The sequence below is a fragment of the Salmo trutta genome, chromosome 12, assembly GCF_901001165.1.
Source record: "Salmo trutta chromosome 12, fSalTru1.1, whole genome shotgun sequence".
NCBI lineage: Eukaryota > Metazoa > Chordata > Actinopteri > Salmoniformes > Salmonidae > Salmo > Salmo trutta.
The window spans coordinates 69,348,175-69,365,833 of record NC_042968.1 but is presented as its reverse complement, the minus strand read 5'-3'; the positions used below and the strand labels follow the sequence as shown (position 1 = coordinate 69,365,833).

Here is a 17,659-nt window from a genome sequence, read left to right as displayed (position 1 = left end):
TAAAGGCACAGTCAACTTAGTGTATGTAAACTTTTGACCAACTGGAATTGTGATACAGTGAAATAATCTGTCTGTAAACGATTGTTGGAAAAATGACTTGTGTCATGCACAAAGTAGATGTCCTAACCGACTTGCCAAAACTATAGTTTGTTAACCTCTCTAGGGCAGGTGGCACCAAATCGTCCCACCTATGTAACAGCCAGTTGAATCCTGTGGCGCGATTTTCAAATACCTTAGAAATGCTATTACTTCAATTTCTCAAACATATGACTATTTTACAGCTATTTAAAGACAAGACTCTCGTTAATCTAACCACACTGTCCGATTTCAAAAAGGCTTTACAACGAAAGCAAAACATTAGATTATGTCAGCAGAGTACCCAGCCAGAAATAATCAGACACCCATTTTTCAAGCTAGCATATGTCACAAAAACCCAGAAGACAGCTAAATGCAGCACTAACCTTTGATGATCTTCATCAGATGACAATCCTAGGACATTATGTTATACAATACATGCATGTTTTGTTCAATCAAGTTCATATTTATATCAAAACCCAGCTTTTTACATTAGCATGTGACGTTCAGAACTAGCATACCCCCCGCAAACTTCCGGCGAATTTACTAACAATTTACTAAATTACTCACGATAAACGTTCACAAAAAGCATAACAATTATTTTAAGAATTATAGATACAGAACTCCTCTATGCACTCGATATGTCCGATTTTAAAAATAGCTTTTCGGTGAAAGCACATTTTGCAATATTCTAAGTAGATAGCCCGGCATCACAGGGCTAGCTATTTAGACACCCAGCAAGTTTAGCCTTCACCAAACTCCGATTTACTATTAGAAAAGTTTGATTACCTTTCCTGTTCTTCGTCAGAATGCACTCCCAGGACTTCTACTTCAATAACAAATGTAGGTTTGGTCCAAAATAATCCATAGTTATGTTCCAACAGCGGCGTTTTGTTCGTGCGTTCAAGACACTATCAGAATGGTAAATAAGGGTCATGCGCACGGCGCATTTCGTGACAAAAGATTTCTAAATATTTCATTACCGTACCTAGAAGCATGTCAACCGCTGTTTAAAATCAATTTTTATGCCATTTTTCTCGTAAAAAAGCGATAATATTCCGACCGGGAATCTGCAATTAGGTAAACAGCCGAAAGAAAATACAGCACGGGGTCAACTCGGGCACGCGCCTAATTCCTTTGTCCTGTGATCGGCCACTTGGCAAAGGCGATAATGTGTTTCAGCCTGGGGCTGCCTTGATATCGTTCAGCTTTTTCCCGGGCTCTGAGAGCCTATGGGAGCCGTAGGAAGTGTCACGTTACAGCTAAGATCCTCACTCTTCAATAAACAGAGACAAGAAGAACGACTCCTTGTCAGACAGGCCACTTCCTGCATGAAATCTTCTCAGGTTTTTGCCTGCCATATGAGTTCTGTTATACTCACAGACACCATTCAAACAGTTTTAGAAACTTTAGGGTGTTTTCTATCCAAAGCCAATAATTATATGCATATTCTAGTTACTGGGCAGGAGTAGTAACCAGATTAAATCGGGTACGTTTTTTATCCGTCCGTGTAAATACTGCCCCCTAGCCCTAACAGGTTAACAAGAAATTTGTGCAGTGGTTGAAAAACGAGTTTTAATGACTCCAACCTAAGTGTATGTAAACTTCCGACTTCAACTGTAAATCCTGAAATGATTATCAATGGCTTGATTGGAGAATTCTATATTTAATATTATACTTTTTTCCCACCTTTTATTTAACCAGGTAGGACAGTTGAGAACAAGTTTTCATTTACAACAGCAACCTGGCCAAGATAAAGCAAAGCAGTGCGACAAAAAACAACAGAGTTACACATGGGATAAACAAACATACAGTCAACAACAATAGTAATAACATTGTTACAATTGTCTTCCTTGGTGGCATGTTATCACCTTCTATACCACTGACTCTCACCATTTTATAGATGGGATTGGCTACAGTAACAGACTCCTGGCCTATATTCAGTAAATTTTCCTCCTTTTCCTTATGATTGGAAATTTCAGTGAGCGTGTTAGCCAGCTAGCGTGCTTCTGATCTGTGGACTGACAGATCTAAGGTTCCAGCCAGTCTGGAGTCTCCCGCTGAAGTGGTATTACACACACTTGAATGTAGCGTCTGCTTAAAGGCAAGGAAAGTGAATCAGCGGTTTTGAGGGATACTGCTCTTGACTGAAGTCAGAAATCTATCCAAAGAATACCTATATTTAACATTGCCTTCTTTCTATAGAGGTAACTCTTAATTTGCCCACAATTACCTCTGCACCTTTTATTGTCAATGTTCTGGTTTTGGAGAGACCACGTGGACATACCTGTTTTATAGTCTATTCATTCTAGTGACTCTTGTTGATAACATTTCATGGCATAAAATGCTGAAGAATGACACAACCAATCCTTGAGTTCAGTATGGCCACTCTAAAAATACAGCTGAGGGAAGACGAAGCTAGAGAAAGGCATGTCGCAAGAGTGCCTGACTAATGCCAATGATTCTTTGTTGCTCACAGAAACGGCCAAACATTCACTCCCTAGAAGCACCTGGCCCTGCATGTTTCTTTTAGATTCAATATTTTTTTATCAGTTGAGATATTAGATTTCACAATTATCGCAGTTCACCTCCAGTTGAAACAGCCCGGGGCAATTTAACCTTATTTGAGCAGTGTAAAAAGTTAAGGGAGGGCTCAGGGGGATAGCGTACTTTTCGCTGTTATCTGATTGCAGAATAGCTCCCTACTCCGAGCTCAAGCTATTGTGCTTTTAAAAAGCCAGGCGGCTTCCAGACCCCGTTCTTTAACCTGTAAGCATTTCAGATCTGAGTAAGAGAAAGGGGAAACGGAGGGAGAGAAGAAGTGGGGGTGGGGGTTTGAAGTGTTGGAGAAGGGTTTTTGAAAAAGTGTCTTGTGACTCTCCAACAGAAGGACAAAGAGAAACATCTCAGACTGGATCTTTCACAGTTGTAACTTCAAATTTGGTTGTCAACAGAGGTTTCATCTGTTTCCTTTGGATGTGTTTTTTGCATACTGTTTCTGTTTGCGTTCCTCTTGGTGTGTGTGTGTGTGTGTGTGTGTGTGTGGGTGTATAGTAGTTCTTGCTCTCTTGAGTGTGTGTTGTGGGAGGGCCCAGCCATCTGATGTCATTCAGTGCAGCAAGCAGAGCCTGAAAGAGGCCCTTTGTTGTCAGCCTGTAGCACGAGTCCCTGTGCTTCTCATGCTAACGGACATACACACACAGGGGACAGGAGAGAGAATGGCACCATCCAAACTGCCCTACTGCCCGCTCAACTGACATATCCGCATGTCCAGCCAGCTTTCGGCCAGAACAGGCGCACTTTTCGGTCGCTTCTGCCTCCTCCGGAAAGGAGCTAACCAAGCCAGAGAGAAAAAAAGATGGAGCCGTTTGGACTACAAAGTTTGTAGACTTTGCGGGCAGCACAGAGTTCGCTTTTGTTTGGTGGAATAGAGGAGAGAAAAGGGGGTCACAACAGCCAAAGGTTCTGAGAGGAGAAAAGCAGAATCCCTTTTTTTTTTGGTTCTTTGTCTTTTCATGACAGACCTGGGGAATTTTTTTCTGTTGATCTGCCGGCGAAAGGAAACATAAGGGACACTGGGCTGATAAACAAACAGGATTTTTCAAGTGGAAGCGAAAGAAAGCAAATGAAAATGTTGGAGATTTGCCTGAAATTGGTGGGGTGTAAATCTAAGAAAGGCCTCTCGTCCTCCTCCAGCTGCTACTTGGAAGGTAAGAATTTGAGGAACGGCAGTAGGGGGTTTGTATGGAGTATAAGGGGGGTTGTTTTGGGATTGATTCTTAGAGAAAGACAAAGATGGTCAGAGAAGGAGATGACGCTGTAGGGGAGTTAGTTGCGCTGGGCAGGGGGGAGAGAACGTAGCGCATCTTCTCCCTCTATCTCTCCGTGTGAGGCCTCTGTCGTTCCTCTGGAACGCGGAGGGGAGGGCATCAGGGGGAGGGCATCAGGGGGAGGGCATCAGGGGGAGGGCATCAGGGTGAGAGCATCAGGGGGAGGGAGAGGGAAGCCAGACACTGGCTTGCTGCAAAGGAAAGAAGGGGAGAAAAGTTTTTACTTTTGTTTGAGGGTTTAATCTAAATCTATGCTTTCCTTTTCACTCTTTGCTAAGATTTGCATCTTGTTTATTTTTTTTCTACATTGAGTGCAAAGAAAAGTTGAACTGAGTTATAGAGGTTTAAGACTTCTAGGCCTTATAGAGTGTACCGTTGTAATTCTTTTCCAAGCCTACACTCGGCCTTACTTTAAACAAAGATGCGCTAAATAGATTAGCCCGAATCAAAGACGAATGAAATTTGAGGAAATCCGGGGTACGTTGCGTTTCACCAATCTAATTGATTTGTAATGGAAGACTGTGAAATGCACCATGTGCTAAGGATTGTGCATCGAAATGATTTAATAGACAATATACTGTAGTCCTGGAACACTTTCCAGCAAAGTATATGTTAATCAATAACTTTTTAAACACACATTTTCATATAGCTGTGGTTACATACACACACAGACCAAAAATGAAAGAACAGTCTCTAATTTGGAATTAAGTTTTCTGTATTTCTGGGGAAAAAAAGGCAATTCTCTCTTTTGGAGGGATATCCACTTATTGAATTTGCAATAAGTTAGCTAGCCCCCAATTTACCCTTCTTTCAGTTTACATTACTCATAGCCTTGTGTGGCAAATTCTTCTGCAGTCAATAAAGCCTAGAATTTTACACCTGTCCCTCTCTGTGTGGCAGGTTCTCTCACCCTCATGTCTAGTGTACCAATGTTTGACCTAACCACAGTAGAGCTGGGGGGAGAACTAGACTACAGCGGCACCAGATCCAGATAGGATCGTTAAACAGTGGTTAGACCTCCAGATCTCAGGCTTGATCCAGCGTCAAGCTCTTTGTTACCCATCACAGGTGTCGACAGCGAGGTGATGCAACAGAATCGCCCAAGCGCGAGTTCTTTTCCCTCCAACTTCGCCTCAAGTGGCTTGGTTCTACGTCATGGAACTTGACTGTTGTTTGGATTCTTATGTCCCTAGTCACTATGTTTTGATCTCAGAGGTCAAGGGGGTAGTGATGAACTCCACTTGGCCAATCTCTGTATCCCCTGTTCTGTCAGTGTGTTTGTGGTTAGTTTTAATTCATCACTGTTGCTCATACAAACTCTGTCATAGCTGTCAAGAGTTCCACACACATGTAATCATTGCTGGATGGATTATCTCCCCCAGAGATCCAGCCAGGATATGCTGTAATCCCAGCCTCTCCACTAGCAACTGCTGTTTCCCTTTTTTCCTTTCTTTCTTGCCTCATTTTAAGTCTTATTCCATTTCTCTCTCTCTCCCCCTCCCTCTCTCTCTCTCCCTCTCTCTTGCTCTCTCTCAGTATGCTGCCATGCATGCCAGTATGTCTCAGTCTGCTGTCACTCCTCACTAAGAGCAGAGGTATTTGAGGTTAGTAAAATGGACATGTGTAGGCGGGGTGGGCTGTTAGTGGCCCACACACTTATGACCAGTCTATCCCCTCCTCCAGCCTCCTCATTTCTCATCCACTACACTCATAAGTATCTCCCTCCATCTGTCTTATTTCCTCACCCGACAGCCCCCGCCTGCCCATATTCATTCTACAAAATCTAAGCGTTTATCTTTTGCGGCTTGAGTCATAGCCTTGGAGTTCAGTCGCTCACTAAGAAACCAAGCTGTCATTCCTGAGGCTCACCCTTGCACTTGAAGTCTATAGTTAGAAAGATACAGGTTCTGTTTTGAGATTTTTAGTTTGGGTCATTCTCAAATGTCCAGAATGATTCTAGATTGAGAGACCTTCTTTTCTGCTCATTGTCTGAATGGTGAAGTTTTACTCTGTAATCACACTCTGCTGTTAACAGGACACCCCTCTACCACAAGGGTCTTCAATTCAAGGGGCTTTATTGGCATGGGAAACATATGTTTACATTTCCAAAGCAAGTGAAGTAGATAGTATACAAAAGTGAAATAAACAATAAAAATGAACATTCAACATTACACTCACAGAAGTTCAAAAAGAATAAAGACATTACAAATGTCATATTATGTATATATACAGTGTTGTAACGATGTACAAATGGTTAAAGTACAAAAGGGAAAATGAACATAAATATGTTTTTCACTGGTTGACCTTTTCTTGTGGCAACAGGTCACAAATCTTGCTGCTGTGATGGCACACTGTGGTATTTCACCCAGTAGACAGTAGATCTGGGAGTTTAACAAAATCGGGTTAGTTTTCAAATTTTTTGTGGATCTGTAATCTGAGGGAAATATGTGTCTTTAATACGGTCATACATTTGACAGGAGGTTAGGAAGTGCAGCTCAGTTTCCACCTCATTTTGTGGGCAGTGTGCACAAAATAGCAAGGCTATGTTCACTTAGTCTGTACATAGTCAAAGCTTTCCTTAAGTTTGGGTCAGTCACAGTGGTCAGGTATTCTGCCACTGTGTACTCTCTGTTTAGGGCCAAATAGCATTCTAGTTTGCTCAGTTTTTCTGTTAATTCTTTCCAATGAGTCAGGTAATTAATTATCTTTTGGTATTCTCATGATTTAGTTGGGTCTAATTGTGTTGCTGTCTTCATCTTTTTCCTGCCCAGGGACCCAGGCAAACCAGCGACCCAGGGACCCCCATCATACGTTAGCAAAATATTTGCTGTCTTATCAGGTGAATGATAGTGGCAAGGAGAAGTAATCAACATTCTCCTTGCCAAATAAATAGATTTGGTTGATAGTTTTCCATTATTTTGACCTCCCTACTAGGCTTCGGGGGTATCCAGATTGTCATACCTTTACACTGAACACAAAGGGCACTATTTTCTAACCCCACAGCCTCGGTAATCCGAAGGTTAGCAATGCTAACAAGTACATGTAAAATCCCATGGAGAATGCTAACTAAATGCTAATGAGCGCAGTGCAACATTTTTAGTCTCTCCGACCTAAATTACTGTATTTTCAGGACAGACATCCCAGCTCATAAATCAATACAAGTACCTACATTTTTTTGGCTGGAAACATATAACAAATATTAGATAGCAATGCTCTTGATCCACGAGGGGATTCTGTGCTGTTACCAAACAAAGCTTGATTTTGGAAGAAGCTAACCACTTAGCTAAATAGCTAACTAGCTACTAAATTAGAAAATAAACTGCAGTTGTGCATTTACCTTAATAGTTATAGTTTAAGATATTTAGCTGGCAACATTTTAGTTGTGAATTCCGTACTGTAACTAGATCACCTGGCATGTGCTGCACAATAGTGAGTGACTCACAAGGCTCCGGTCTCTCGTCGTTGTGTGTTTGTAAATAAACACCATGTGACTAGCGACTAACGGTAAGCTTCATAATGAAACATTTTGAAGGGTAAAATGAAGAATGCAATCTTTATCTCCTAACGTATTGCAGAAGTTGACTGCAGGTATTTACTTAAAAGTAACTACAAATATTAAAGTTTATAAAGAAACTTCAAAGACACAGTTATGACGGTATTGAAAAACCATCCCATGGCTATTTCCAGATACCCGGGTATACGGTACACCACCCAAGCCTACTCCCCACATTATAAATGGAATGGGAAGTGTAAACTCTAACTTAGCCTATTACAGTGCCTTGCAAAAGTATTCATCCCCTTGGTGTTTTTCCTATTTTGTTGCATTACAACCTGTAATTTGAATGGATTTTTATTTGGATTTCATGTAATGGACATACACAAAATAGTAAAAATTGGTGAAGTGAAATGAAAAAAATTACTTGTTTCAATAAATTTAAAAAAATTTAAAAAAAGGAAAAGTGGTGCGTGCATATGTATTCACCCCCTTTGTTATGAAGCCCCTAAATTAGATCTGGTGCAACCAATTGCCTTCAGAAGTCACATAATTAGTTAGATTGCACACCGGTGGACTTTATTTAAGTGTCACATGATCTGTCACATGATCTCAGTATATATACCGCTGTTCTGAAAGGCCCCAGAGTCTGCAACACCACTAAGCAAGTGGCACCATGAAGACCAAGGAGCTCTCCAAACAGGTCAGGGACAAAGTTGTGGAGAAGTACAGATCAGGGTTGGGTTATAAAAAAAAATCCAAAACTTTGAACATCCCACAGAGCACCATTTAAATCCATTGTTAAAACATTTAGGGAATATGGCACAACAACCAAACTGCCAAGTGAGGGCCCCCCACCAAAACTCACGGAACAGGCAAGGGGGGCATTAATCATAGAAGCAACAAAGATAACCCTGAAGGAGCTGCAAAGCTCCACAGCGGAGATTGGAGTATCTGTCCATAGGACCACTTTAAGCCGTACACTCCACAGAGCTGGGCTTTACAGAGGAGTGGCTAGAAGAAAGCCATTGCTTAAAGAAAAAATAAGCAAACACTTTTGGTGTTCGCCAAAAGGCATATGGGAGACTCCCGAAAACATATGGAAGAAGGTACTCTGGTCAGATGAGACTAAAATGTAGCTTTTTGGCCATCAAGGAAAACACTATGTCTGACGCAAATCCAACACCCTTCTCATCACCCCAAGAACACCATCTCCATAGTGAAGCATGGTGGTGGCAGCATCATGCTGTGGGGATGTTTTTCATCGGTAGGGACTGGGAAACTGGTCAGAATTGAAGGAATGATGGATGGCGCTAAATACAGGGAAATTCTTGAGGGAAACCAGTTTCAGTCTTCCAGAGATTTGAGACTGGGACGGAGGTTCACCTTCCAGCAGGACAATGACCCTAAGCATACTGCTAAAGCAACACTCGAGTGGTTTAAGGGGAAACATTTAAATGTCTTGGACTGGCCTAGTCAAAACCCAGGCTTCAATCCAATTGAGAATCTGTAGTATGACTTAAAGATTGCTGTACACCAGCGGAACCATCCAACTTGGAGCTGGAGTAGTTTTGCCTTGAAGAATGGGCAAAAATCCCAGTGGCTAGATGTGCCAAGCTTATCGAGACATACCCCAAGAGACTTGCAGCTGCAATTGCTGCAAAAGATGGCTCTACAAAGTATTGACTTTAGGGGGGTGAATAGTTATGCACGCTCAAGTTTTCTGTTTTTTTGTCTTATTTCTTGCTTGTTTCACAAAATAATATTTTGTAACTCAAATAATACAACCCCCCAAAAAATCTATTATAATTCCAGATTGTAAGGCAACAAAATAGGAAAAATGCCAAGGCGGGTGAATACTTTTGCAAGCCACTGTACATGCTGACTAGACCGGGCATGTTGATTTTGTCCATCCACACCAGACACGATCAGGACACCCAGGTTGAAATATCGAAACGAACTCTGAACCAACTATATTAATTTGGGGACAGGTCAAAACATATCAAATATTCATGGCCATTTACATGTTACGTTACAGCCTTACTCTAAAGTTGAATAAATTGTTTTTGTGCCCCCCTCATCAATCTACACACAATACCCCATAATGACAAAGCAAAAACAGGATTTTAGAAATGTTCACATTTATGTTAAAAAAAACCCGGAAATATCACATTTACATAAGTATTCAGACCCTTTAATCAGTACTTGGTTGACGCACCTTTTGCATCGATTACAGCCTTGAGTCTTGGGTATGAAGCTACAATCTTGGCACACTTGTATTTGGGGAGTTTCTCCCATTCGCTGCAGACCCTCTCAATCGCTGTGAAGGTTTGATGGGGAGCGTCACTGCACAGCTATTTTCAGGTCTCTCCAGAGATGTTCGATAGGGTTCAAGTCCGGGGTCACTCAAGGACATTCAGAGACTTCTCCCGAAGCCACTCCTGCGTTGCCTTGGCTGTGTGCTTAGGGTCGTTGTCATCTTGGAAGGTGAACCTTCACCCCGGTCTGAGATCCTGAGCTTTCTGGAGAAGGTTTTCATCAAGAATCTCTCTGTACTTTGCCTCGATACTGACTAGTCTCCCAGTCCCTGCCGCTGAAAAACATCCCCACAGCGTGATGCTGCCACCACCATGCTTCACTGTAGGGATGGTGCCAGGTTTCCTCCAGTCATGACGCTTGGCATTAAGGCCAAAGAGTTCAATCTTGGTTTCATAAGAGCAGAGAATCTTGGTTCTCATGGTCTGAGGCCTTGAGCTTTTTACTGAGGAGTGGCTTCCGTCTGGCCTCTCTACCATAAAGGTCTGATTGATGGAGTGCAGGAGAGATTGTTGCCCTTTTGGAAGGTTCTCCCATCTCCACAGAGGAACTCTGGAGCTCTGTCAGAGTGACCATCTGGTTATTGGTCACCTCCCTGACCATGTCCCTTCTCTTCTGATTGCTCAGTTTGGCTGGGCGGCCAGCTGTAGGAAGAGTCATGGTGGTTCCAAACTTCTTCCATTTAAGAATGATGGAGGCCACTGTGTTCTTGCTGCAGAAAGGTTTTGCAACCCTTCCCCAGATCTGTGCCTCCACACAATCCTGTCTCAGAACTCTACGGACAATTCCTTCGACCTCATCGCTTGGTTTTTGCTCAGACATGCACTGTCAACAGACGTGTGCCTTTCCAAATCATGTGCATTTAACAGTTTGACAAGAGTGAAACTTCTCATTTCGCCTCTTCCTGTCTGAAGAGAAAAAACTGGCATAATGGATTATGATCATTGTAGTTAATTACCACGTGTCTGTGCTTAACTAGAGTGAATATTTGCTTACTGAAAACTACAACTCCCTTCAGCCCAGCTTCCCACATAGTTCTTGACTTGATTTCTTTCGTGAATGATTTGATTTCTCTCTAGAGACAAGTACATGTTGTGTGCACAAAAAAACTGAACTAAATGGAATTCAAGTAATTGGACCGATGTTGGTCAATTAGTAATTTAATAACCCCCAAAAAACAGAATTACTGTTAATCGCTCAGCACTATTAGCTGATTTAAACAAAGTCAAGAAAGATTACTAGCAGCCAGCGGCACTTGCCACACTGGTTGCCTATTTGCGGGTACTTTTTCAAACCCTATGTTAGATACTCCAGTGAGTGTAACTAGCTCAATATTAGGAGAGAAATAATGTTGACGTCATTAGAAATAAGATAAACCTCTACTCTAGGTATGTTATTCAAAATGTGTTAACTCTGTTTTAATTTTTAAATACATTTTTTAATGTGTGAACCCACAGTTGAATATTCCTGCTCTTCCAGTGTCATAGTGCTGGGGAGCAGAAAGTGTTCCGATGCCTCTCTGCTCTTATCTCACACTCCCCAGGAATGTTAATCATGCACATCCCTAATCTCTGTCATGTGCCCAGTTAGACCCTAGTGCCCAGCCTGTCAGCTGTGTGTGGTGACCATGGATTTATCCCATCTTTCTCGGGGGGCTCCCGAGTGGTGCAGCGGTCTAAGGCACTACAGACAACCTGGTTCGAATCCAGGCTGTATCACACAATTGGCCCAGCGTTGTCCGGGTTTGGCCGGTGTAGACCGTCATTGTAAATAAGAATTTGTTCTTAACTGACTTGCCTAGTTAAATAAAGGTAAAATAATTCTCCCTCAGTGGATCTCATCATATAATGTGGCTCCACAGTAGATCACCAAATAGCCTCCCTCTGCATTTCACCAGATAACTCTGGTAGGGCTCAGCTGACCTACACAAAAGGTGTTGGTTTGACATAAGATACAAATGTGATGGCATCGGAAGAGATGGCTGTCTTTTTACGGTCCCCACACCAATTGTGCTATTGTGTGTTTTTGCGTAATTTGTAACTTATTTTGTACATAATGTTTCTGCCACCGTCTCTTATGACCGAAAAAAGCTTCTGGATATCAGGACAGCGATTACTCCCCTTGTACTCCATTTGGCAAATCTGACCATAATTCTAGCCACCCGATTCCTGCTTACAAGCAAAAACTAAAGCAGGAAGCACACTCAGTCAATAAAAAAGTGGTCAAATGAAGCAGATGCTAAGCTACAGGATTGTTTTGCTAGCACAGACTGGAATATGTTCCGGGATTCTTCCAATGGCATTGAGGAGTACACCACATCGGTCACTGGCCCCAACCAGAAGCCGTGGATTACAGGTAACATCCACACTGAGCTAAAGGGTAGAGCTGCCGCTTTCAAGGAGCGAGACTCTAACCCGGAAGCTTATAAGAAATCCTGCTATGCCCTCCGACGTACCATCAATCAGGTAAAGCGTCAATACAGGACTAAGATTGAATCATACTACACCGGCTCCGACGCTCGTCGGATGTGGCAGAGCTTGCAAACTATCACAGACTACAAAGGGAAGCACAGCTGCGAGCTGCCCAGTGACACGAGCCTACCAGACAAGCTAAATTACTTATATGATCGCTTCGAGGCAAGTAACACTGAAACATGCATGAGAGCATCAGCTGTTCCAGACGACGGTGTGATCACACTCTCCGTAGCCGATGTGAGTAAGACCTTTTTAAACAGGTCAACATTCACAAGGCCGCAAGGCCAGACAGATTACCAGGATGTGTACTCCGAGCATGCGCTGACCAACTGGCAAGTGTCTTCACTGACATTTTCAACCTGTCCCTGTCTGAGTCTGTAATACCAACATGTTTCAAGCAGACCACCATAGTTCCTGTGCCCAAGAACACTAAGGTATCCTGCCTAAATGAATACCGACCCGTAGCACTCATGTCTGTAGCCATGAAGTTATTTGAAAGGCTGGTCATGGCTCACATCAACACCATTATCCCAGAAACCCTAGACCCACTCCAATTTGCATACCGCCCCAACAGATCCACAGATGATGCAATCTCTATTGCACTCAACACTGCCCTTTCCCACCTGGACAAAAGGAACACCTATGTGAGAATGCTGTTCATTGACTACAGCTCAGCGTTCAACACCGTAGTGCCCACAAAGCTTATCACTAAGCTAAGGACCCTAGGACTAAACACCTCCCTCTGCATCCTGGGCTTACTGACGGTCCGCCCCCAGGTGGTAAGGGTAGGCAACAACACGCTGATCCTCAACACGGGGCCCCTCAAGGGTGTGTAGTCAGTCCCCTTCTGTACTCCCTGTTCACTCATGACTGCATGGCCAGGCACGACTCCAACACCACCATTAAGTTTGCCGATGACACAACAGTGGTAGGCCTGATCACCGACAACAAGACCGCCTATAGGGAGGAGGTCAGAGACCTGGCCGTGTGGTGCCAGGACAACAACCTCTCCCTCAAAGTGATCAAGACAAAGGAGAGGATTGTGGACTACAGGAAAAGGAGGGCCGAGCACGCCCCTATTCTCATCGACAGGGCTGTAGTAGAGCAGGTTGAGAGCTTCAAGTTCCTTGGTGTCCCCATCAACAACAAACTATCATGGTCCAAACACACCAAGACAGTCGTGAAGAGGGCACGACAAAGCCTATTCCCCCTCAGGAGACTGAAAAGATTTGGCATGGGTCCTCAGATCCTCAAAAGGTTCTACAGCTGCACCATCAAGAGCATCCTGACTGATTGCATCACTGCCTGGTATGGCAACTGCTCAGCCTCCAACCGCAAGGTGGTACATCACTGCGGCCAAGCTTCCTGCCATCCAGGACCACAGGCAGTGTCAGAAGAAGACCCTAAAAATTGTAAGACTCCAGCCACCCAAATCATAGACTGTTCTCTCCGCTACCACACAGCAAGCGGTACCAGAGCGCCAAGTCTAGGTCCAAAAGACTTCTTAACAGCTTCTACCCCCAAGCCATAAGACCCCTGAACAGCTAATCAAATGGCTACCCAGACTATTGGCATTGCCCCCCCTCTCCTTTACGCTACTCTTTGTTTATTATCTATGCTTATTCACTTTAACGCTACCTTCATGTACATATTACCTCAATTACCTCGACTAACCGGTGCCCCCGCACATTGACTCTGTACCGGTACCCCCTGTATATAGCCTCCCTACTGTTATTTTACTGCTGCTCTTTAATTATTTGTTACTTTTATTTTTTACTTAACACTTTTCTTAGCTGCGTTGTTGGTTAAGGGCTTGTAAGTAAACATTTCACTGTAAGGTCTACACTTGTTGTATTCGGCGCATGTGACAAATACAATTTGATTTGAGATAAAAATCATAACAATCAAGGATCCGTGCTCTGCCAGGGTTCAATATATCACAGCATGCCTTTCTCTTGAACTGAATATTTTTGCATAAACTTAGGTTGGCCTACTACCCATAGCTTTTGTCCTTTCTCTTGGGTATCTCTATGGCCTCAGCAGATGATCAAATGCTTCTCTTTTTCCTTAGTGTTTTGCGCTGAGGATATGTGTTGTGAGAGATGCAAGGTGCTGGATGTGTGCTGACAGCGGAGCTGGCCACAAAATGAAGTCACTGTGTGAGCCAGTCAGTAAAAATTCCCTCTTCTCTCTTTCCCTTTCTCTTTCCTTCTCTATATTTCCACCTTCCCTCTTTGCAACTCATTCCAGTTCTGGTAACCTTGACGTAGCATCCAAAGCCCTCTCAGAGTCCCATTATTTGAGTATAATGAGCGTAATCTGTGGCTGCAGTGTTGATAATATCTTACGGTGTTATTCCAGTCCTAATTGGAAGCTTAACGCAGCTCGAATTTCCCCTCTCGCTACAAAATTACGATGGGCCAACTCTTATTGGAGAGGCTTGTTATTGAAAACAAAGTCTTGAAATTGAAAGGAAAGCCTGGAACTCCAGGAAATGAAACGCACAGGTGGTTGAGAGATGGACTATGTTATTGGACTTTATTAAAGAACTCAGTTAATATTGCTGCCTTTAATACCATAGTCAAATCACAGTAGCTGTGCAGTCCAGGACAGTGGTGCAACCATGAAACCTTTTTCGGGGAAATGTTCCTTCGATGTGACGTGGGGAGGTTCTCTGGAGTATATATATTTTTTTAAATACACAACGCATACAGGTGTGAATGTGTTTGTGTCTGTGTGTGTCCATGGAATAGACTGAAGCAGTGACCATACCTGTTCTGAAATGCCAGCACATTGACATGGCTTTTTCTGCTTTCTCTGTTTGTATTAGATGGGTGCAAGTGTGTTTCTGCTCTCTTGCCAACTCCTGCTGGATTTTACATTATACATGACCAGGTGTGGAATGAAAGCTAAACAGATTGGAACCCAGGCTGTGTTTCTATGACAAGGTGATAGGAAGGCTATTCACCTGATTAGTTGTTGGTTTATTTAACACGGGTCTGATCGACTCACTCCAGATCTCTCTCTTTCCCCCAAAGTCAACTTGTTTAATAGATAAAGACATGTTCTAATGTTGGACCTGTCTGTTATGTGTTCCAGAAGCTCTCCAGAGACCAGACTTTGAGCCCCAGGGTCTGACCGAAGCGGCCCGTTGGAACTCCAAAGAAAATCTTTTGGCCGGACCCAGCGAGAATGACCCCAACTTGTTTGTTGCTCTTTACGACTTTGTGGCCAGTGGGGACAACACTCTCAGCATAACTAAAGGTAAGAAAAGTGTGTGTGTATGTGGGGAGACGAGAGATTCTCTCAGTGGGAGTTGGGATCAATATCTTAAAATTCTTGTCAATTCAGGAATTGAGTTTCACTACTATGACGTGACATGGAACAGCCCCCAGCTCTGCGCTGCGAGTCTCTCTGTGAGAATACATTCATTTTCCATCCAGACAGCTGTCAGAAAACCGTTTCTGTGCTCTGAAACGATTAACAATAAAACCGTCCATCATAGCCCAGAGAGAATCAGGCTTTGTGAAAATACTCCCTCTGGGCATATTGTGGTCAGGGATCTGCCTCAGTCACTGGTCATGGGGTCAATGTGCAATACGGCCCTCAGCAGCAGTTAAACAGGACAGACAGTATGCGTGAGCATGAAAATTTTTCTTTTCCTTAAACTTGTGACTGTGCTGAGATGGGTACAGTGTCCTCCCAGGGGGATGGGGAGGGTTTAGAGTGTGACGTATCTGACTGGAAATCCACATATTTGCGTCCCCTTCCCTATCCCTCCCTGTGACGCTCACTTCCTGGCTGTCCGCTCACACGCGAGTTCTTTCCACTGGAGCAGCTGGAAAACAATGGTAGCAGTTGCAGGAGAGAGTGTGATGGAGGATGGGATGTAGAGATTCACTTTAAAGTACCAGGAAATACAGATCCCAAAAATGTTATGTAATAAGGTCTTTTTACATTTTTTATTTAACCTTTATTGAACTACGCAAGTCAGTTAAGAACCAATTGTTATTTACAATGGTGGCCTACCAAAAGGCAAAAGGCCTCCTGTGGGACGGGGGTTGGGATTAAAAAATATATATAATATAGGACAAAACACATCACGACAAGACAACAACACAGCATGGCAGCAACACATGACAACACAGCATGGCAGCAACACATGACAACACAGCATGGTAGCAACCAGAGGTGAGACCATGTCATTGTTTTACAAGTCCCAAGTCAAGGCAGGCAAGGTCAAGTCTCGTCTCAAGTCCTAAACTTTGAGTTTCGAGTCCTGAACAAGTCATAATGTGCTCTTCACCAAATGTAATACCATTTTATATTTTTAACAAGAGTAATAGTATATTACATTTACGCAAATCATGAATGCTTTTAAAAATATCTGTATATTTATTACTTTCCAAATAAACGTTATTTCCATGGAAGTACATGGGTAGCCATGAGAAAGACCCCCCCCAATCCCACTATCGAGGATCGCTATGGGGCGCAATCAGGCGATGTAGGCTTGTACACAATCACCCAACCTTAACACACACACACACCCTCTCTGTGTGTGGTTACAGTAGGCTTATGTATGTCAATGGTTTTAGGAACAGCAGTAACATCAGGCAGGATTTAGGTTACCAGCTGCCTAGCCAGTTGTAGCTCAATCTTGGGTGCAATGTTTACGTTCCCGCACTGACTGACTGTGTGGAGGCTCATTGATTTAATGTTATGTTAGCCTACATGCTACACCAGCAAAGTTATAAATTATATAGCTGTCGGCTTTTTGTTGATATAGCGTCGTCTTTATATCCGAATATAATCATTTATTTTATAACATCTTTCCAACGGCTCCATCTGAATTCACCGCCGACGTTCCTCTGCACTGCCACGCACAGCTTTTTCTCAGCTGGCACAATTTGATTGGCTGCTGTCTGATTCAAACTGTAATCCGTTAAATGAAGAGTTGATGCGCTGCACACTTTTTTTTTTAATAGCATCATTTTTCATATTTGGGCTTGGGGAAGGTATCAAGTCAGTTTGAGTCAAAAAGCTCAAGTCCAAGTTAAGTCACGAGTCATTGGTGTTAAAGTCAAAGTCGAGTCGCAAGTCATCATATTTGTGACTCGAGTCTGACTCTTGTCCAAGTCATGTGAGTCGGGTCCACACCTCTGGTAGCAACACAACATGGTAGCAACACAAAACATGGTACAAACTAATTTATGTGGTCATGTATAATTTTGGGGATAAGCTTACTTCTTATTAAAAGAGTTGGGTTAGATTCATGCCTCCAAATGGAAAAGTTCTTCCAAGTTATTCAGTCACAGTTTTAATCTTAAAGTTTAGAAATAAGTATATTACCAGCTATTGACAATAGTATTATTGTAGTTTTATGCTGAGCCACTATGTAAACTTGAGTCTAAAACCGGGAGCAGACTATGTCATCAACCCAGCTAACCTCAAACCAATGGGAAAAAAACCCA

At 42.9% G+C, this 17,659-nt stretch overlaps 1 protein-coding gene across 2 annotated transcripts in view; it reads left to right on the top strand.

Moving 5' to 3' along the window:
- The window catches only part of LOC115204069 (tyrosine-protein kinase ABL1-like), a 50,782-nt gene that overhangs the window by 20,756 nt on the left and 12,367 nt on the right, over positions 1-17,659 (top strand). The window contains exons 1-2 of one of the 2 annotated variants that reach the window (XM_029769348.1): positions 3,090-3,785; positions 15,288-15,452. In XM_029769348.1, the coding sequence (XP_029625208.1) occupies positions 3,701-3,785; positions 15,288-15,452 (250 nt within the window). In that variant the 5' untranslated portion in view covers positions 3,090-3,700. Of the gene's footprint in view, positions 1-3,089; positions 3,786-15,287; positions 15,453-17,659 lie in introns of those variants that run through there. The other variant, XM_029769347.1, reaches the window with a different exon arrangement.